A 22,966-nucleotide genomic window follows, 5' to 3' on the forward strand; every position below is an offset into this window, starting at 1 on the left:
AAAGAACAAAACAAACAAAATAGAAACAAACTCATAGATACAGAAAACATTTTGATGGTTGCCAGATGGGAGGGGGTTTGGAGGGTGGGTTAAAAGAGGAAGGGATTAAGAGGTACAAAAGTAATCATGGAGATGTAGGGCATAGCATAAGGAATATAGTGAACAATATTGTAATAACTATGTACAGTGCCAGGTGGATACTAGACTAGTCAGGGGGATCATCTCTTAAATTACATAAATGTCTAACCACTATGCTGTACACCTGAAATTAATATAAAATAATAGTAAAGAAAGGGAAAAAAAGAAAAAACAAAGATCTCAAATAAACAATCTTTCTTTACGCCTCAAGGAACTAGAAAAAGAACAACAAACTAACCCCAAAGTTTGCAGAAGGAAGGAAATAATAGACATCTAAGCAGAAATAAATGAAATACAGACCAGAAAAATAGTAGAAAAAAATCAACAACATTAAAACCTGTTTTTTTGAAAAGATAAACAGAGTTGATAAATCTTTAGCTCAACTAAAGAGAGGAAACTCAAATGAAAAAGAAAACATTACTACTGATACCATAGATATACAAAAATGTATAAAAGGAAGAATAAAAATCATATTATCTCAATAGACACAGAAAAAGCATTTGAAAAAAATTCAACATGATAAAAACTTCATTCATGATAAAAACTTTTATTCATTCATGATAAAAACTTTTAACAAATGGTATACAAGGAATGTACCTCAACATAAGAAAGTTCATAGATAGGCACACCTTGTTTTATTGTGGTTTGCTTTACTGTGCATTGCATATATTTCATTTTTACAAATTGAAGGTTTGTGATAACTCTGCATTAAGCAAGTCTATCGATGTCATTTTTCCAACAGGCTCATATGGTGGTTAGCATTTTTTAGCAATAAATTATTTTTCAAACAAAGAATGTACACTTGTTTAGGCATAATGCTATTTCACCCTTAATAGACTGTAGCATAGTGTACACATAACTTTTAGATGAACCAGGAAACCAAAAAAATTGGTGTGACTTGCTTTATTGCGATAGTCACGTTATTGTGGTGGTCTGAAACTGAACCTGAAATATCTTGAGGTATGACTGTATGACAAGCCCACAACTAACTTCATTCTCAATTATGAAAAACTGAAAGCATTTTCTAAGATCGGTAACAAGACAAGGATGCTCATACAAATTCTATTCAACATAGTACTGAAAGGCTTAGCCCAAACAATTAGTCAAGAAAAAACAAACAAACAAACATCAAAATAGGACAGAAAATGGTAAAATACTCTCCGATAGCCACATGCAAAAGAATGAAACTCTTATTTTACGCCACTCACAAAAATTAACTCGAAATAGATTAAAGTCTTAAATGTAAGATCCATAATTGTAAAACTCCTAGAAGAAAACATGGGAAAAAATATCCTTGATATTGGTCTTGGCAATGATTTGTTTTCACATGAAAATCACAAAAAGGATATGAAACAAGTGCAACAATAAACAAGTAGGACTACACCAAACTAAAAAGCTTCTGCACAACAAAAGAAATAATAAACTGAAAGACAACCTACCAAATGGGAGAAAGTATCTGCAAATCATATATCTGATAAGGTGTTAGTATCCAAAATATATAAGTAACTCATACAGTACAGTAGCAAAAAACAAAACAAACAAACCAAAAAAAAAAAAAAAACACAGAAATAATCCAACTGAAAATTGGTAAAGGACCTGAATAGACATGTTTCCAAAAAAGACATAAAAATGGCCTACATATAAATGAAAAGGTGCTCAACATCACTAACATCAAGGAAATGCAAATCAAAACCACAGAGAGATATCACCTCACATCTGTTAGAATGGCTTTTATGAAACAGATAAGAGATAAGTCTTGGCGAGGATGTGGAGTAAAGGATACCCTTGTACACTGTTGGTGGGAATGTAAATTTGTACAGCCATTATGGAAAACAGTATGGAGATTCCTCAAAAAAATTAAAAAATAGAAATACCATATGATCCAGCAGTCCCACTTCTGAGTACATATCTGAGTGAAATAACATCAGTATCTCAAGGAGATATCTATACTCTCATGTTTACTGCAGTATTATTCACAATAGCCAATATATAGAAATAATTAAAGTATCTGTCAATGGATGAATGGATAAAGAAAAAAACATATGAATATGAATATTATTCAGCCATGAGAAAGAAGGAAACCCTGCTATTTGCAACAAGATAGACAAAACTAGAGGACATTATGCTAAGTGAAATAAGCCAGACAGAGATAGATGTATGATAAGTGTATAATCACGCTTATTTGTGGAATCTTAAAAAAAAAAATTGAACCCATAGAAACAGAAAGTAGAATGATGGTTATCAAGCGGCAGTGGGGTGGGTGAAATAGGGAGATGCTGGTCAAAGAATACAAGTTTCCAGTGATAAGATGAATAATTTCTATATTACATGGTGACTATAGTTAATAACACTCTATTATATATTTTAAATTTGCTAAGAGAGTAGATCGTAAGCATTCTTACCATACATACAAAAAAGATCACTACGTGACGTGATAGATGTGTTAGTTAACCTGATTGTGGTCATCATTTCACAATGTATATATATCACATCATCATGTACATTTTAAATATATACAATTTTATTTAAATTATACTTCAATAAAGATAGGAAGAAATAAATACATTTATGTTAAATGGTTTTTATTTCATTTGCATGGGATTATCAGCTATCACTGCAATTTATGCTTCATAATTTATAAGCTAATAAATTAATGAAATATTTAGTTCAACCAGATTACTTTTCATGTCATATAAATTCCTGTATTTCAGTCTACTTGAATGTAGCGGTCTATTAGTACAGTGTAAAGTTTCCTACATGAATTAATTGTGGGTTTTGCTTTATATATTTGTAGTTCATGTTATTCAGTGTGTACAAACTCATAATTTCTAAATAACCATTTTGATCATAGTTTTTTATATGACAATTCTCTCCTATGTATTGTTTTAAAGTTAATATTATCAACACGTACTCTTTTTGTTTGACGAATTTAATTTTGCATTTTATCCTCAACTATTCCAGCTTATTTTTTAGATGTCCATTTGTAAACTTTACAGAGCAATATGTAGGGTACTTTTGTTTTTTCAATCCATTCTGATTTACTAATTTAATTAAACTATATATTAACAGTAATTTTATTGGTTCTTGCTTCTATCATCTTGCTTAATGCTTTCTGTGTTGATACTACCTTTCTACTTTTGTCAGTATTACTTTTTAGTGTATTGACTATTGTGGTTTGATTTTATTGTTTTTAATAATATAAAGTGGAGACATTCTACTTTTATTATGTCACTGTTTCAAATTTCCATCTAAATGTGCTCTTATATTAGTAATGCAGATAAACAATCAGAGATAAAAGTTTAGAATGTAGGCTGGGATATGTCATGAAGACCTATTTTAAAAGTTAATACTTAATTTATAAAGCAGTGGGAGACATGAAGAATTTTCAAAGAGTGCAGTGTGGTTAGAGATAGGCTATAGAAAGATCAATTAGTATTATGCAGAATGAATTGAAGTGAAATAAAAGCACAGGTTGCTTTTATTTATAAGAAAGTGCTTTTGTAATAAAAAAAAATAATGAGAAGGAATGAGGATTAGAGACTTAATAAAGACTGATGCCAAATTGGATGTGATGTGCAAATAAAAGAACAGAATATACAGGAGGTGGTGTGTTACTAGTTGACTGGAATAATTATGGTGGCATTTATAATAAAAATAATTTGTCATGACTAGCTTTGTTGAGATGATCTGTTTTGGACATGACAGACTACGTAAGTGGAAACATGCACCTAATAATCCACCATGTGGAGATAGAGGTTGGGAGAAGGAGTAAAAATGGAGTAGAAGATCAGTGAGTCAGCCACTGTATTGATAGTTGAAGCCATAGGAGCTCATCAAAGCTTTGAAGAAATGTGTTAGAGAATATCTGAAGACAGAATCTGTGTATACAAGTTGTTACATTATTATTTTTCAGTATTTTTATATTCAGCTTGGTGACTACTAGGGCTGGGGCTCTGAAGACTATCCACTGGTTGGTTGGGAGTATGTTGTTCAAGTTCTATATATTTGTGAATTTTCAAGTTTCCTCCTGTTAATTAATTTCTAGTTTCATACAATTGTGGTTGGAAGATTCTTCGTATAATTTCAATCTTCTTAATTTTGTTAAGACTTGTTTTGTGACCTAATATGTGTTCTGTCCTGGAGAAAGTCCCATGTACACTTAAGAAGAATGTGTCTTCTGATGCTGTTGGATGGAATGTTCCACATATGCTTGTGTTTGTCTAACGTGTAGTTCAAATTCAGTGTTTCCTTATTGATTTTCTGTCTAGATGATTTATCAATTGTTGAAACTGAGGTATTGAAGTCCCCTACTATTATTGTATTTTTGTCTATTTCTCCCTTCATATATGTTAGTATTTGCTTAATATATTTAGATGTTATACTGAAATTTTAATCTTAAGCAATTGCATTTGCAAATTATAGGCAGTTAGTAAAATCTCCATAACATTTAAACAAAGCTATCATTTAAAGATATCTGACATGGATTGTCTATTGAAAACAACTGAATTTAATTCCAGAACCACATTATATGTGTATGTTACCAACACTGTGCATATTTTTTCTTAATCTATTTTATTAGCTGTTTGGATTTCTAATTCAACGGTGTGTTTTCTCAGTCCTCAATTAATTCCATTGTGGCTTTCATGAAGGCTTTTATTAAGCAATTCCTTCAGGTGATCCATTATTGTGATCAACTGTTTTACCCAGAGGGGTTACCCCAGAACAGTAACACCACATTTATAATAATGCCTAATAAGACTTGATTCTTTCTGGCAGTGCTTTACCTTACACATACATTTACAAATTTTTATTTTATCCAATTTCTAAAAAGGGATAAGAATAGGTTTTCTATGAAGAATCACATTGTCTTTCCACTCTTTTTTTTAAATATATATATTTTTTATTTCTCAATTACAGTTGACATATAACATTACATTAGTTTAAGGTATACAACACAGTGATCAGATATCAACACAACTTATGAAGTGATTACCCTGATAAATCGGGCAACTATCTGATATCATAATAGTTATTACAATATTATTGACTATATTCCTTATGCCATATTTTACATCCCCATGACTGTTTTGTAACTACTAATTTGTGCTTCTTAATCCCTTTACGTTTTTTATCCATCCCCCCAACATTACTCTCATCTGGCAACCATCAAAATGTTCTCTGTATCTATGAGTTTGTTTCTCTTTTGTTTGTTCATTTTGTTCTTTATTCCACATGTAAGTGAAATCATATGGCATTTGGTTTTCTCTGTCTGATTTACTCCACTCAGCACAATACCCTGTAGGTCCATCCATGTTGCTGCAGATGGCAAGATTTTGTTCTTTTTCGTGGCTGAGTAATATTCCATTGTATATGTACTACCTCTTTTTTATCCATTTATTCATTGATGAACACCCAGGTTGCCCCCATATCTTGGCTATTGCAATGAACATATGGATGCACATATCCCTTTGAAGTAGTGTTTTCAATTTCTTCAGATAAATACCCAGTGGTGAGATTACTGGGTTCTTCATTGCCTCTTGTTATAGCCTTTATTTCAAAGTCTATTTTGTCTGATACAAGTATTACAATTCCAGCTTTTTTTTCATTTCCATTTTTATGAAATATATTTTTCCATCCCTTTACTTTCAGTCTGTGTGTGTCTTTTGCTCCGAAGTGAGTCTCTTATAGGTAGCATATGTACTATCTGTTCAGCCACCCTGTCTTTTGTTTGGAGCATTTAATCCACTTATATTGAAAGTAATTGTTGATAGATATGTAGTTATTGCCATTTGTTATTTATATTTTTGATCTTTTTTCTTCCTCTTCTTCTTAAAGAAGTCTCTAACATTTCTTGTGATACGGTTTGGTAGTGATGAACTCCTTTAGCTTTCTCTTGTCTGGGAAGCTCTTTATCTGTCTTTCAGTTTTAGATGATAACTTTGCTGGGTAGAGTACTTTTGATTATAGGCCCTTGCTTTTCATCACTGTGAATATTTTGTGCCAATCCCCTCTGACCTGCAAAGCTTCTGTTGAGAAATCAGCTGACAGTCTTATGGGGGCTCCCTTGTTGGTAACTAACTGCTTTTCTCTTTGTCTTTCCATGCTTTAACACCAATAACTGATTCTAATAATAAACAATGTTACTAATGATGACATGTATCAATCTCTAAACTTTGCATGTTCAAACTCCATGCTTCTGATCACATACAGTGAATGCATATAATAAAGAGTTATGCAAGCACTGATTAGAGACAATTTCTTATTAATTCAAAGTTATTTGAAAAGCATTATTGAGATATTTAGCAGAATCCTTAATTGTTAGAAAGCAATAGACAATTTAACAATTTCACCTAGAGAGAACAGACTAAATGGTAAATTTCTCAAGTATTATCAAGGAGAGAGAGAATGAGAGGGAGAGTTAGCTCCTGCACACAGCATGAGTATTCTCCAAAGTACAATGCTGGTGCAGTATGGAAAGTATCTCTGAAACGCTCCAGCTTTTAGCCATTATCATGTATGTTGACAACAAAATTACTGAATAAGAATATGTTCATCCATTTATTCATTAAGTCATTCAACAAGTACTTATTGTGTGCCTCCCTTGTGCCAGGCACAGTTCAGAGTTTTTAGGATACAGAGAATGTGACAGAAAATCTCCTCTCCTCATAGAGAATACATTACTACAGCAGAATGTAGGCAGATAAAAATCAAGTAAAAATGAACAAAACAAGTTCAGAAAGAGATTGGTGCTAAGAAAAAAAATCTGATGTAGGTACACTTCAGAATGGGAAGACAGAGACAGGCTTTCGGATAAAAAGAAGTACAAATCTCCGTTACTGAGGGGATAGTTATATGGGATTTTTCCTTTGTCTCTCTCCTGCTGACCATATTTTGCCATTTCACTACTTATTATTGTTCCATTAAAGTGCTAAAATGCTAGTCAATAAATGATTACTGAAATCCCACTGTGTTCTCAGCACCAGTACGATTGGAAAATGTGGTTAAATTCAAACAACTAATTCTACTGCTGTGATAAAATATGTGGTGCGGAATGATACTTACGTCAGCAAATAACTTAAGTCTTCTTGTTTTGAGGGGTGTATTTGAGTTTAAGTTCCCCCAGCTATTCATACATCACATATCTGAGATTCAGCCCTCAATGTTCCAGGAACTGCTCCAAGAAGAGGCATCATTTATTGCCACTAGATGGCACCAATTATTTTCAGATTTTTAGGCCAAAACAAAACAAAACCTATTTCTATGTAATGGCTATATTTCAAATGAAAGACTGTTAATTAGCACCATTATTAATAAAAGTATTGATCTTTCATTAATAATTTTGATGGTATTAAAGCTAGCATTAAAGATATGTTCATTTATACATACTTGTTTCTCAATGTATATTTGTTCCAAATAATCTTTTTAAAAAGTGTATTAGCAATGTTATTGAAAATATAAAAAAGAAAAAAGCAATTTAATATATTAAATATACATTATAATTTAATATACAAATATCAGCATCAAAAATAGCCGATAAAAGTATATTATAATATTACATAAATCTTTAATAGTTTTGTAGGAAATAGTTTCAATAAAATCTCATAGAATTCTTTATTTTTTAGAAGTAATTTCTCACTGTTTCTCTCAAAAATATGTAATATTTATAAGTATATTGAAAAAACCCTGGTATTTATTATTGCAATTAAATATAACAACAATAATTACAAAATATAAAATAGTATAGGAATAACTTCAGTAAATGTATATCACTTAGTCATACTTTATATAAAAATGTAATATGCATAGCTTTATAAAGCTTAACAAGTATTGAGATCTAAAGAGATACATTTTATCATATAATTTTCCTGTTTCTAATTAGTAAGTTTACAGTGAAACTAAAACATGCAACATTTTTCTAAAGGACAAGAACATGAAATATTCTTATTTTTCAAAAAAGTGCTAAGTAAACACTCAAAGTATGTTTATTCAGAAACAAAATGTAACTATTCTCTCATCTTTCATTAAAAATATAAAAATGGCTCTGGAATAAAATAACCTATACTTTTACATCAGTAGCCTTGAAAATAAAAGTGCAATAAAAAATGAGAGTGCACATAAAATGCACTAAAAAGTATAATATGCAGTACGAATATACTGTAATTACGTAGAAAAAAATGACAAGTTGCATATTTATTATGCTAACAGATTTATTTTTTAAATGTAAACATCTTTGTTACTTCAAGATGAAAAATGAGTGCCTCAAACTAGCTGCTATGATGACTATCACTATATTTCCTTCATTCTGAAACAGTCAAAAAACAATACTTACTTTAATATCTTCCAGAGTGTTTTGCCTCGTGGTAATGAGAAGTCTATGTCTCTGGTCTTCTTCATAGATTCTCTCTTTACAGTTTTTCCTTTCACTAATGAGATGATTATACACAGCTTGTGCGTGTTCCTTTTTAAATTTCATAGTTAAAAATTGGTTCCTGTGAAAAAAGAATTGCAATTACCACTAATCAATTTACAATTTATTTCCTAAAATACACTTACGATACATTTTAAAAGACTCAATATTGAGGAGAAGTTCCCAGATGGTGGATTAGATAAATGTTATGCCGGCTGCTTCCCAGGATGACATCAAAATTACAACGTCAAGGACCAATCAACCTCAAGAATTATCTGAAGACTAACTGAACAAAATCCCTATAACTAAGGATATAAAGAAGAGGCCACATTGAGACTGATAGAGAGGGAGGAGATGCGAAATGGGCTGACCCAAACTCACAGGTAGTTGTTGAAGACTAGGAGGGACACCTTCGTGGTGGTGGTCCCATCTGAATAGGGAGAGGTCCTAGAACCATAAGGACTCCCCAGCGTAGGGGTCGTGTGCCGGGAAGTGGAGTCCCCACAACATCTGGCTGTGAAAATTAGCAAGGACTCCATCAGACGGAAGTTCTCTTAAAGGGCCCAGATGTTCTCTTAAAGGGCCAACATACAGACTCATTTGCTTGCAAACACTTTGGCTCCAGTGGAGGGGTGGCAACTCAAGAGGTGCCAGAGACATACGGAGTTGAGTGGATTCAGAGCAATGGCTGGAGAGATAGCTGCCACTGTCCTTGTGTGGAGCCTGCCTCACATGTACCCTATAGGAGGGTGCCATATTTTCTATGTTGAACCCTCCCCCAAAGGGTCAAATCTGAGAATGCATTAGTCTAGTATAATCCAAGGGCATGCACCACCTTGATGACACCCTGGGCCCCCCGCCCCGCCCAGCTGGTGCTGCATCGCCCGGGGCACTCTCAGCTCCTGGGTGGCTTGCCATGCCCCACAAGCTGTGAAAGTTTTTTACAGCAGTGGAAGGGGAGAAATTTTGGTGGTGGGCAGTCAGCCACAACTTTTGCTGCAGCCTCTCTTGGGTGGCTCTCGGTGATCTGCGGGCCCTAGGCGAGCAGTGACCAGCCAAGGTGTTCTCAGGTCATTTTGTGAAGTGGTAGCAGGTTTGGCACTGGTGCAAAAACTGAATCTGCATTAACTTTGTAAAACCATCAGCCATTCCTCATGATTTCCTGTTATCCTGCCCCGCCCAGCTAGGGCTGCATCTCACAGGACACTCTCAATACTGGGTCAACCAGACCAGCCCACACATCTAAAGAAGTTCTTTGAACAGCTGACACTTATGGGCATCTGGCAGCTGGCAACAAGCCTAGGGTGGCCCTGGGCCTTTTTGCTAAGCTGCCTGAGGCCCAATACTAGTAGAAGCCAGCCTTGATTCACAGCGAGGCCATGCCCACATGCCTCCAGGTCCAGCACAGGCAGCAACCAACCATATACAGCACTGTAGCTCCTACCAGGTGCCCAGGGCCAGTCACAGGCAAGGATGAAGTAGGCCTGCACAGAAGCCCCTCCCAACAGACATCAGAAACAACACACCCAGAGGATGGCTTCAGACCACACCAGAGCACTACCTTGTTAGCCCCACAAGCAGCACACTCAAAGAATGATCTCCACAGGCACAAGGGGCTACTGGGGTGAATCCCCCTCTGAAGGGTCAGCCCCCACACAGCAGCTCATGCACTGGAGGCATAGCCAATAAGTCAAGTCCACTCACTGATGTGCCAAAAGCAATTATGGCTCAACTACAACAGGAGAATACACACAACACACACAAGGGGCACTACTGAAACACATGAACAGGTGATCAGGGAGACTGCACCACTGGACCACACGGGATACATACTATAGAAAGCCAACCAGCAAAGACTGAGAGACATAGAAGATCTATCTAATACACAGAAGCAAACACAGAGAAGCAGCCAGAATGAAGAAACAAAGAAACATGTCCCAAATAAAAGAGCAGGAGAAACCTCCAGAAAAAGAACTAAATAAAATGGAGGTAACCAATCTAACAGAGTTTAAAACACTGTTTATAATAATGCTTAAGGAACATAATGAGAACTTCAACAAAGAGATAGTATGCATAAGGAAGGTCATAGAAATCATTAAAAAAAAGTCAGAAATAAAGAATACAATGGCTGAAATGAAGAATACCCTAGAAAAAATCAACAGCAGATTAGATGAAGTAGAGGATCGAATAATTAATTTAGCAGACAAGGTAGCAGAAAACACCCAATCAGAACAACAAAAAGAAAAAAAGAACAAGAAAACGAAGATAGTTTAAGGGACATGTGGGACAACATCAAGCATAATGACATTTGCATCATAGGGACACCAAAAAGACAAGAGAGAGAGCAAAGGATGGAGAAATTATTTGAAAAAATAATGACTGAAAACTTCCCTAAATTGGTGAAGGAAATAAACATACAAGCCGAGGGAGTGAAGAGTCTCAAACAAGATGAACCCAAAGAGATCCACACCAAGACACATTATAATTAGAATGGCAAAATTTAAGAACAAAGAGAGAATCCTAAAAGTAGTAAGAGAAAGACAACTAATTACTTACAAGGGAGCTCCCATGAGACTATCAGCTGATTGCTCAACAGAAACTTTGTAGGCCAGAAAAGAGTGGCAGGAAATATTCAAAGTGATGAAAAACAAGGCCTACAACCAAGACTACTCTACCCAGCAAGTCTATCACTTAAAATTGAAGGAGAAATAAAGAACTTCCCAGACAAGAAAAAAACTAAAGAAATTCATTACCACCAAGCCAGCATTAAAAGAAATATTAAAAGGCTTTCTTTAAGGAGAAGAGGGGAAACAAACAAAGAAGATAAAAAATATGAAAAATAAAATGTCAATAACTATGTACCTATCAATAGTCAGTTTAAATGTAAATGGATTATATACTCCAATCCAAAGACATAGAGTAGCTGAATGGAAAAGAAAACAAGACCCATGCATATGCTGTCTATAAGAGACACACCTCAAATTGAAAGACACACATAAACTGAAAGGAAAGGGATGGAAAAAGATATAACATGCAAATGGAACCAAAAAATAAATTGGCGTAGCAGTACTTATATTAGACAAAATAGACTTTAAAACAAAGACTATAATAAGAGACAAAGAAGGACACTACATAATGATAGAGGGATCAATCAAACAAGAGGACATTACCCTAGTAAACATCTATGCACCCAATATAGGAGCACCTAAATATATAAAACAAATATTGACCAACATAAAGGCAGAGATTGACAGTAACACAATCACAGTAGGGGAATTTAACACTCCACTGATACCAATGAATAGATTTCCCAGATAGAAAATTGACAAGAAAACAGCAGCCTTAAATGACATAGTAGACCAGATGGATTCAATTTATATATTTAGAACATTTCACCCCAAAGCAGCAGAATATACATTCTTTTCAAGTGCACATGGAACATTTTCTAAGACAGACCACATGTTAAGCCACAAAACAAGTCTTAATATATTTAAGAAGGTTGAGATCACATCAAGCATCTTCTCTGGCCACAATGGTATGAAACTAGAAATCAAATACAAGAAAAAAAAACTGAAAAATGTACAAACACATGAAGGCTAAATAGTATGCTAATAAATGGGTCAACAATGAAATCAAGGAAGAAATCAAAAGATACCTTGAGACAAACGAAAATGAAAACACAACGACCCAAAATCTATGGGACACAGTAATAGCAGTCCTAATAGGGAAATTACATAGCAATAAGGTGTACCTCAAGAAATAAGAAAAATCTCAAATAAACAGTTTAACTTTACACTTAAGGGAACTAGAAAAAGAACAGCAAACAAAATGCAAACTGAGTAAAAGGAAGGAAATAATAAAGATCAGAGTAGAAGTAAATGAAATAGAGGCTAAAAGAACAATACGAAAGATCAATGAAACCAAGAGCTGCTTTTTTTGAAAGATAAATAAAATTGGCAAACCTTTAACCAGACTCATCAAGGAAAAGAGATGACCAAAATAAATAAAACCAGAAACAAAAATGGAGAAGTGACAACGAACAACACAGCAATACAAAAAATTTTAAGAAAATAGTATGAGCAACTATACATCAAAGAATTGGACAATCTGGAAGAATTGGATAAATTTCTAGAAGCATACAATCTTCCAAGGCTAAATCCAGAAGAAACAGAAAAATCTGAACCAACTGATTACTACTAATGAAATCAAACCACAATAAAAAATACTGCCGACAAGCAAAAGTCCTGGACCAGATGGCTTCACAGATGAATTTTACAAAACATTCAAAAAAGAATTAGCATCTATTCTTCTCAAGCTAGTCCAAAAAATTCAAGAGAAGAGAAGTCTTCCAAGCTCATTTTACGAGGTCACAATTTCCCGGATTCCATAACCAGAGAAAAATATTACAAATAAAGAAAACTATAGGCTGACTTCCCTAATGAACATAGATGCAAAAATCCTCAACAAAATATTAGCAAACCAAATTCAGCAATACATTAAAAAGATCTTACACTACAATTAAGTGGGATTCATTCTGGTATGCAAGGTTGGTTCAATATCTGCAAATGAATGAACGTGATACACCAAATAAACAAAATAAAAAATAAAAATCATATGGTCATATCAATAGATGCAGAGAAGGCATTTGACAAATTCCAGCACTCATTTGTTTGACAAAATCCAGCACTCATTTATGATAAAAAGTCTCAGCAAAGTGGGAATAGAAGGAACATAGCTCAACATAATAAAGACCATATATGACAAACTCACGGCTAACATCATACTCAACGGGGGAGAGCTAAAAACATTCCCCTTAAAATCAGGAACAAGACAAGGATGCCCACTTGCAACACTTTTATTCAACATAGTACTGGAAGTTCTAGCCACAGCAATCAGACAAGAAAAAGAAATAAAAGTCATCCAAATTAGAAAGGAGGAAGTAAAATAGTCATTATTTGCTGAATCAACCAATCATGCAGCTTAGCTTACCCATGGGCCTCCTCTTACATAGGTTAATACATTCTCCTATTGTTTAAGCTGGTGTGTGAATGTCTGTGTGTGGGTGTGTGTGTGCATGTGTCTGTGTATATTTTGTCATTTGTAACTAAGCACATCCTGACATGGAAGTATGATTTTTATGGTGAAATCAGTAGTAATATAAACGATCCTAGTAGAAAAAGCATCAAAAAGTTGTTAAAATAATGCTGCAAAAATAAATATGCTTTAGAAATTATTTCTAGAGGTAATCAGCAACCCAGAATCCAGAAAAAGCAGAGCTTCAAAAGTTCAGCATTGTCTTGTTCCCCACATTTGTTTTCATCTCTACCAGTATAGGAAATTGAATCATTTGTACAGTTAGCCATAAAGGCAGCAAGATTTCTGACGGGCTAAAATGTTATAATGCTTTGAATATAATACCTCATTTAATACAACTACAACCCTGTGAAAGAATAATTATTATAGCAATTTACAGACGAGGAACCTAAACTTCAGCATAATTAGCTTCTGTAAGCTAATTAGTAAATGGCAGAACCAGAATTCAAATCCAGTTCTGTCTTATTCTGCTTGATTCAGCAGCCTCAACACTAAAGTACTCATTTTTTCTCTCTCTCTCCACTACAACTGTTATCAGTAAATTTGAAACCATGATTTTTCATTCACATTTTTTTAGTTGTGAGCCTCTCCTTCTGAATGGAATAAGGTCCTACGCTTTCATCTGTCTCATCCCTGTTCTGTCCACGTTATCATTCATGCAAACAACATCCAAAATTCTTATCTGATGTCCTATGTAAGTATTCCTTAATATTGACATTGTGGAGCATAGGGAACCAATGAAAATCATACAGGGAGGAGCTGGTATGACGAAAACCAAAAAACTCTCATAATTGTTCCCAGAATCTTGACCACATTTACTTTATTTTCTACCCTAAGCATTTTATATTAGATTACATTCAATATAGCATTTCATTTATATATGTGTGTATATATATGTATACATATATATACACACATATTTGTGTGTATATATATGTATACATATATATACACACATATTATATGTGTGTATATATATGTATATATATATATATATATATATATACACACATATTATATACACTATGTATGTTTATGTGTATATGCATTCACGTAAACAGTGTTTCTGTTATCATAGCGATAAAAAGAACAAAGTCCTGTGGGTCTGAGTTTGGATCTGTCCCCTTCAGTTATTTAAGAAAATTAAGTGAGAGTCAACAGTGGCTTTGATTGATATTATTTTTATCACCATATTTTAATTGTTTTGCATATGCAATGTTTGTCTGTCTACAAATATTTTCAGACACTTGAAGATACACTTTCCCACTAGCCATTTCTTTGTCCTTGGTGCCTGGCACTTAACTTGATATGGTCACCTACTGAAAGTACCAGTAGATTATTCCTAATAGAGTCATGTGTCACTTAACAACAGGGATATGTTCTGAGAAATGCTTGTTAGGTAATTCTGTCATTGTGTGAACATCATAGAGTGCATTTACACAAACCTAGATGGTCTAGCCCACTACACACACAAGCTATATTGTACAGCCTAGTGCTCTTAGGCCACAAGCCTGTGCAGCACGTGACTGTATAAAACAACATGATATTAAATCAAACACAAGAGAAAATGATGCAACCAAGAGACATGGTAAACAGGAGGTGTATGAAGCTGCTGCCAGTGTAACATGGCATACTGTTTTACAGCGACTTGTTTTTATAAATAGAAAGAGTACACTCTAAAATAACAATAGAAAGTATATTACAGTAAGTACATAAGCCAGTAACGGTCATTTATTATCAAGTATTATGTACTGTATATAGTTGTACGTGCTAAACTTTTATGTGACTGGCAGTAGGTTTATATACAGCAGCATCACCACAAACACGAACAACGCGTTATGCTACGATATTAGGATGGCTGAGATGTCACTAGGAGCTAGGAATGTTTCAGCTCCATTATAACCGTATGGGACCACTGCTGTATATGCAGTTAGTCATTGATTAAAACATCGTTGTGCAGTATAGGACTATACATGTACTGTGCATGATTATCTATCTGCAATAAATACTCTTCCTTTCCAATCCTAGTTTAGGGAGTCAATACGCACAGTTGAAAGAGCACATGGTTTGGAACAAGACAGACTTAAGATGGCTAGCTCTAGCACTAACTAGCTGTGCAATCTTAGGACAATCATTGAATTTCCTTGAGTTTCTGTTTCCTCAGCATTCACATGGAATGTAATCACGTAATTTAAGAATTTTCTGTGAGAAGTGGATGAGATACGGTACCTAGATTGCCTGCCAAGTGCCTGGCACGTTAGGAAGACAATCAATGGTAGCTTTAAATACTACCTGACAATATCCAATATCATCCCTGTTAGTTAATAGATTTGTAAACAACAACACAGTGTCAGCTATTCTTTTTCTCCTTTTCCTGGGGAAAAGCAGAGTTTTTGTGAAGTTTAGAAAGGTAATTGATTCACTGCGACATGGTGACCACTTTTGTCTCAAAGGCAATATAATCTAGCCACAGGATGGAAGAAAATGTTAGTACTGAAATTGTTAAGAATCCTGAAAAAAAAGAAAAATTATTCAGCTCCTGAATTAGCTCTTTATAAGTTTAATATGAATTATATAATTTTTGGGTTATACCTTTCAGCCCCAAAATATTCTTATAGCTATTAAAGTAGATAAATATCTTTCAAAGTATGCAACATGTTTCCTTGCTTTCTTACATGGTATACTGAATATGATTTAGTCTTTTTCAGATAAAGCTATATGATCATTTGGAAAATGATGTTTAAGAGATAAACTAATACTTGTTGAGTGCATTGACTTGACTCTATTAAAGTATATAGCATTAGGCTGTGCAGAACTGTTTCCCTGACACTACCCCTTAAGTTCTGGTTTTGCTTGTTGTATTAGCCTTCTATATTTAAATCAAAATATAATTCCTAAATGTGACCAATGCATATTCCTTCAATAGCCATCCAAGCCCCGTTCTCAATGTATTACCAAATAGGAAGTAAGAACCAAGAGTAGTAAAAGGAAGAGTATTTAAGTTCTAAGTGAGGGCCAATGGATATACTAAGGGTCTTAGAGCATGATCATTCTCTGATTAAAATTCCTTACTAACCGTTGTCAGGTATGGCCCTGGCCAATAAGGGGACTGGCTATTTAAAGACAATAAATGAGAATAAATTACATGAGGTTTTGTAGAATATATATTTCTAAACTTACCTCAAAACTTATCAAAAAAACTTTGGGTGAAAAACCATACATAACTAACCACGTCATACTAAGAGGGAAATAGTAAAATTAGTGGGAAGGATTATCAATTTCATACAGAATAAAAGTTCTTATACGTGGAAAAAAGGGAAGCATTCCCAGTTATTCAAATAAAAATAAACCCAGGGGAGTAATGAAAAATGAAAGCAATTTATGATTGTGCTTTTAAACCAAAATTATCAATTATTACATATATGTTCCACATCAAACTATAATAGAAAATGTGGATCATTTTAAGAATAAATTTTAAATATAAAAATTTGATCTTATCTATTTTATAAATAATATATCAAACATTTAACATTTTCATACAATTTAAGTGCTTACCTTAAATTGTCAAGTGTCCGATCAAGTATTTTCTTTTCCTTTTCTTTTTTGTCTAGGTCTTCAGTCAATTGACTTACTTTTTCTTCATAAAGCATTGTTTTACTTTTAGTGGTCTGTATTTCTTTAAAAATCATTGAGCTTTTTTCCTGGAAAACAAATGCAGGGATGTTTTGTTTTAAATCCTGTGATTTTTAAATTCTTGCAATTTAGGGACACAATTATGTTTCGCCATATGAACAATGAAAAGCAAACAGTAACTTCTTATCAATATAAGTGATAACTTAGGTTTATGTTCTCTTCTCCGTTGTTACATTTGATGAGGTTTTCTAAAAGATGGGTTAAAACTATTCTCTCTCCTCACATCTCTCTATCCCCCTCTCCCTCTGCACTAACTTGTCCCCACTCTCACACACATATATGCACACCTGAAAGGTATGTCCTTTTAAGATGCAAACATGTGGTCACTGATTTTCAAATATATACACTGAAGATATACAAGGATATATATTTTGATCTTTCAAAAAAGTAGATATTTAATGCCAGCATGATTTCCCAAGGCTGGCCTGTGCAATTCTAGATTGGAGATTTGACTTTGCATGATCCCTTCATGTCTGTTGGCATAAATATGGACTAATTTACTGACTGGGTGTCTAATTTACTGATTGCCGTTCCCACATTTGGCATTGCTTCTAATCAGGGCTACTCTTGCAACTGATTCCACCAATCTCAATCGCTGGCTTTGCTATTTTCCTCCATTTTTCCCCATATGCTTCCTAATTCTTTTTCTACTTTTAAGATTTAAGAAGAATGGCTAATCGATTACATTTGTTTTCCTATAAAAATCTGCTGTTTACCCAAGATTTGGAACATTCAGTACTGTGTTTCAATTTTCATATCCTCCCTTTTTTTTATTACTTTTTTTTCCCCTGGAGTTCCGAAATTTTTCTACTGATAAATGAGTTTTTGTTTTGGGTTTTGTTGTTGTTGTTTTGTTTTGTTTTGTTTTTTAATACCAGAATGTAGTTGAAAGATGGTTGACTACCATTCTTCAATGGGTCCACTAGAATATGTTATTAGTCGGAGAAAAGTCAACCTAAAAAAAAGTGTGGAGAGGTGAAAGTATGTTTGATTAAAATGAGTATGTAGGAGTCAAGAGACAATGGGCAACTCTGAATGCGATCTATCACTAAACTTGACTTTCAGGTGAGATTCCATAATTCATGCCTTAATCTTGAGTGAAGATTCTCATGGGAAACTGAGAAAACTTCAGAAGCAATGGTTTCAACACTTTATACCATACCAGCCAATTCAGCAATGTTGAAGGTGGTGCCAGAGGATTCTACACTAAAGGAAAGAAAGACAAAGTGTGCTTCCTGCAGACAGCAGTGAAAAACAAAAATTGTATTTTGGCACCTTTAATAGGTACCATCAGTGAGGCTTTAGTAAATGAGAGTAGTGTATCCCCTTCCATGACATCAAAAATATCAGAGACATCACCATAGTGAGATGACTCTACAGAGAAGAAACTGTTAGATGCCATATGTCAGGAGTACAAATCTACATTTGTACTTGATTGAGCAAAAGCTTGGAGACTCCAAGTGCCATTTGTAGGTCCTTTGATGAATGCTGAAGTGTCACCAGAGCAAATAGGAATAGAGGCATAAAACGGTACATTTATAATTTCACTATTCTTTGGCTTATTTTTTCTCTAGCTTGGGTCACAAAGGTTTCAGCAATTTGGAGGTTTTCCAAAGTTGTTTTCATGTCTAGACTTCGAATGGTCTGGAAACCTGAATTGCAGTTAATTAATTTTTCACTTCATTTTTCATTATTTCCTTATTTCAAAAACTTTCAAAACACATATTTTAAAAATATTAGGTAATAAAAATTACACTCAGATTCTAAATTACTAATATGAGATTATAATTTTAATTTTTATTAAGATTTAATAAATATATTTTTATGTTATCTAAATGTAATAAATTCAAATTCTACACCTAAGACTTAAATTGGAGTTAAAAACAGTAAAAATTCAGTAGTACTGTTTAGCTTGGCCCATGATTGAAATGCTTATGCACAGTAAAAGATAAAATTATTTGCCTTAGAACTTAAGATCTTAGAAGATAAAAATGGTGTCTCTAGTACTGTTTGTACACCAATCAGCATTATGAATACTTAATAAATGCTAGTAGTGATGTTTGTTATTACAACAGATTGCAAGTTTCTTTAGAATATGATTCAATAGCATGGCCCACAAGGCGTTTCTTTATCTAGGCATTGCCTGTCTCACTAGCTTCATCTCTTTTCACTCTTAGAACACTAGTAGGTACCCTGTTCTCTGACCATATTCACTACTTGCCATTACACAAACACAAAACATTCTCCCATGATTTCTTTTTGTAGACACAGTGTCTGTTTCTAGAATGCCCTTATCTTATTTTTCATCAAGTTAAAAATTACATGATAACAATAATAATAATAATAATAATAATAATAATAATAATAATAAATAATGCAAACCATCTGTTAAATACTTCTGGTGCCAAATATTCTTTTTTTATTAAATTTATTGGGGTGACAATGTTTAGTAAAGTTACGTAGGTTTCAAGTGAACAATTCTGTAATACATCATCTATATAGCACATTGTGTGCTCACCACCAAGAGTCTGTTCCTCTTCCGTCATCATATATTTGACCCCCTTTCCCTCTTCTACCATCCCCCTCTTCCCTCCCTCTCTGGTAACCACTAAACTGTTGTTTGTGTCTATCAGTTTTTCTTTGTTTGTCTTGTTCCTTTATTGCTTTCACTTTTATATCCCACATATGAATGAAGTCATATGGTTCTCAACTTTTTCTGTCTGACCTATTTCGCTTAGCATAATACTCTTAAGATCCATCCATGTTGTCACAAATGGCACTATTTCATCTTTTCTTACAGCAGAAGTGGTATTCTATTGTATATATACACCACATCTTCCTTATCCAATCATCTATTGAAGGACACTTTGGTTGTTTCCATGTCTTGGCCACTGTAAATAATGTTGCAATGAACACTGTAGTACATGTATCTTTACGGATAAATGTTTTCAGATTTTTTGGGTCGATATCCAGGATAGGGATTGCTGCGTCATATAGTAATTCTATTCCTAATTTTTTGAGGAACCTCCATACTGTTTTCCATAGCAGCAGTACCAATTTACATTCCCACCAACAGTGTATGGGGGTTCCTTTTTTCCCACAGCTTCTCCAACACTTATTATTTATCTTGTTGATGATGACCATTCTAACAGGTGTGACGTGATATCTCATTGTGGTTTTGATTTGCAGTTCCCTAATAGCTAGTGAAGTTGAGCATTTTTTCATATATCTGTTTGCTGTTTGTATGTCTTCTTGGGAGAAGTATCTGTTCAGGTCCTCTGCCCATTTTTTTATTGGATTGTTTGTTTTATTTGTTATTGAGTTATACGAGTTCTTTATATATTTTGGATATTAGCCCTTTATCAGAAGCATTGTTTGCAAATATGTTCTGCCATTTCATTGGTTCCCTCTTTGTTTTGTTTGTGGTTTCTTTTGCTGTGCGGCTTTTTAGTTTAATATAGTCCCATTCATTGATTTTATAAAATCCTCTTTGAACCCAAGGTCCATAAGTTGAATGCCTATGTGAAATTTCTTCTATGAAGTTTATTGTTTCAGGTCCTATGTTTAGGTCTTTGATCCATTTTGATTTAATTTTGGTACATGGTGACAGATAGCAGTCTAGTTTAATTCTTTTCCCTGTGGCTTTCCAATTTTCCCAACACTATTTATTGAGGAGGCTGTATTTTCCCCATTGTATGTTTTTGGCTCCTTTGTTGAAAATTATCTGCCCATTATATGAGGATTTATTTCTGGGTTTTCAATTCTACTCGATTGGTGTGTGTGTCTGTTTTTCTGCAAGTACCATGCTGTTTTGATTACTGTCACTTTGTGGTACAAGTTGAAATCAGGGAGCGTGATACCTCCAGCCTTATTCTTTTTTCTTAGGATTGCTTTGGCTATTCAGGGTCTTTTGTGATTCCATACAAATCTGATGATTTCTTTGTTCTACTTCTTTAAAAAATGCCAATGGGATTTTGATGGAGATTGCATTAAATCTGTATATTGCTTTGAGTAGGTAATATGGTCATTTTAACTATGTTGATTCTTCCAGACCATGAACACGGAATGTCTTTCCATTTCTTTGTGTCTTCTTCAATTTCTTTTAAAAATGTCTTATAGCTTTCAGTGTAGAGGTCCTTCACATCTTTTGTTAAGTTTATTCCTAGGTATTTTATTCTTTTTGTTGCAATTGCAAATGGAATTGTTTTTTCATTTCTTTTTCTGAAATTTCACTGTTAACATATAGGAATGCAATGGATTTTGTACACTGATTTTGTAGCCAGCAACTTCACTGTATTCATCTATTGTTTCTAATAGCTTTTTGGTGGACTCTTTATGGTTTTATATAAAGAATCATGTCATCTGCAAAAAGTGACAATTTAACTTCTTCATTCCTAATTCAGATGTCTTGTGTTTCTTTCTCTTGCCTGATTGCCCTGGCAAGGACTTCCAATACTATGTTGAGTAAAAGTGGTGATAGGGGACTGCCTTGTCTTGTTCCTGAACATAGAGCAAAAGTCTTCAGTTTCTCACCGTTAATTATGATATTAGCTGACAGTTTGTCATACATGTCCTTTAGTTTTCCTCTATACCCATTATGTGTTTTAATCATAAATAGGTGTTGTATCTTGTCAAATGCTTTTTCTGCATCTAGTGATGTAATCATATGATTTTCATCTTTTATTTTGTTTATGTGGTATATCACATTTATTGATTTGCATATGTTGAACCATCCTTGTGCCACTGGAATGAACCCCACTTGATAGTGATGTATAATCTTTTAAATGTATTGTTGCATGCAATTTGCTAGAATTTTGTTTAAAATTTTTACATCTGTATTCATCAGAGATGTTGGTCTGTAGCTTTCTTTTTTGTGTTATCTTTACCAGGTTTTGGTATCAGGGTTATATTGTCCTCATAAAATGAATTAGGAAGTATTGTGTCTTCTTCAATTTTTTTGAAGAGTTTGAGAAGGATAGGTGTTAGATCCTCTTTAATGTTTCCTACAATTCACTAGTGAAATCAGCTAATCCTGGACCATTGCTTTTGGGAAGGTTTTGGATGACTGATTCAATTTCCTTACTGTTGATCAGTCTATTTAGATCTTTGTGATTCAGTTTAGGAAGGCTATATGTTTCTAAAAACTTGTCAATTTCTTCTAGGTTATTGAATTTGATAGTATATAGTCCTTAGTAGTATTCTTGTATGATCCTTTGTATTTCTGTGGTATCTGTGGTAATTTCTCTTTCATTTCTGATTTTATTTGTGTCTTTTCTCTTTTTATCTTAGTGAGTCTAGCCTAGGGTTTGTCAATTTTATTAATCTTTTCAAAGAACCAGCTCTTTGTTGCATTAATTTTTTATATTGTCTTTTTGTTCTCTATTTTATTATTTCTGCTCTAATTTTTATTATTTCCTTCCTTCTGCTGACTTTGGGTTTCATTTGTTCTTCTTTTTCTAGTTATTTAAGGTGTAATGTTAGGTTGTTTTGGGGGGGATTTTTCTTATTTCTTGAGACAGGCCTGTGATGATACAAATTCCCTTGTTTTTACTGCTTTTGGTGCATCCTAATAATTCTGACAGCATGTATTCCCATTCTCATTTGTTTCTATGTATCTTTTGATCTTTCTTCTTA

The 22,966-nt window shown here is 33.8% G+C and overlaps 1 protein-coding gene across 1 annotated transcript in view; it reads right to left on the reverse strand.

Annotated features, from left to right (window-relative positions):
* CCDC178 (coiled-coil domain containing 178) overlaps positions 1-22,966 on the reverse strand; it is a 360,492-nt gene that overhangs the window by 205,562 nt on the left and 131,964 nt on the right. The window contains exons 17-18 of the mRNA XM_033087581.1: positions 17,195-17,340; positions 8,468-8,627 (exon numbers count right to left, since the gene is read on the reverse strand). Coding sequence (XP_032943472.1) covers positions 8,468-8,627; positions 17,195-17,340 — 306 coding nt within the window. The remainder of the gene's footprint in view (positions 1-8,467; positions 8,628-17,194; positions 17,341-22,966) is intronic.

Source organism: Rhinolophus ferrumequinum, chromosome 19, assembly GCF_004115265.2.
Source record: "Rhinolophus ferrumequinum isolate MPI-CBG mRhiFer1 chromosome 19, mRhiFer1_v1.p, whole genome shotgun sequence".
Classification (NCBI taxonomy): Eukaryota; Metazoa; Chordata; class Mammalia; order Chiroptera; family Rhinolophidae; genus Rhinolophus; species Rhinolophus ferrumequinum.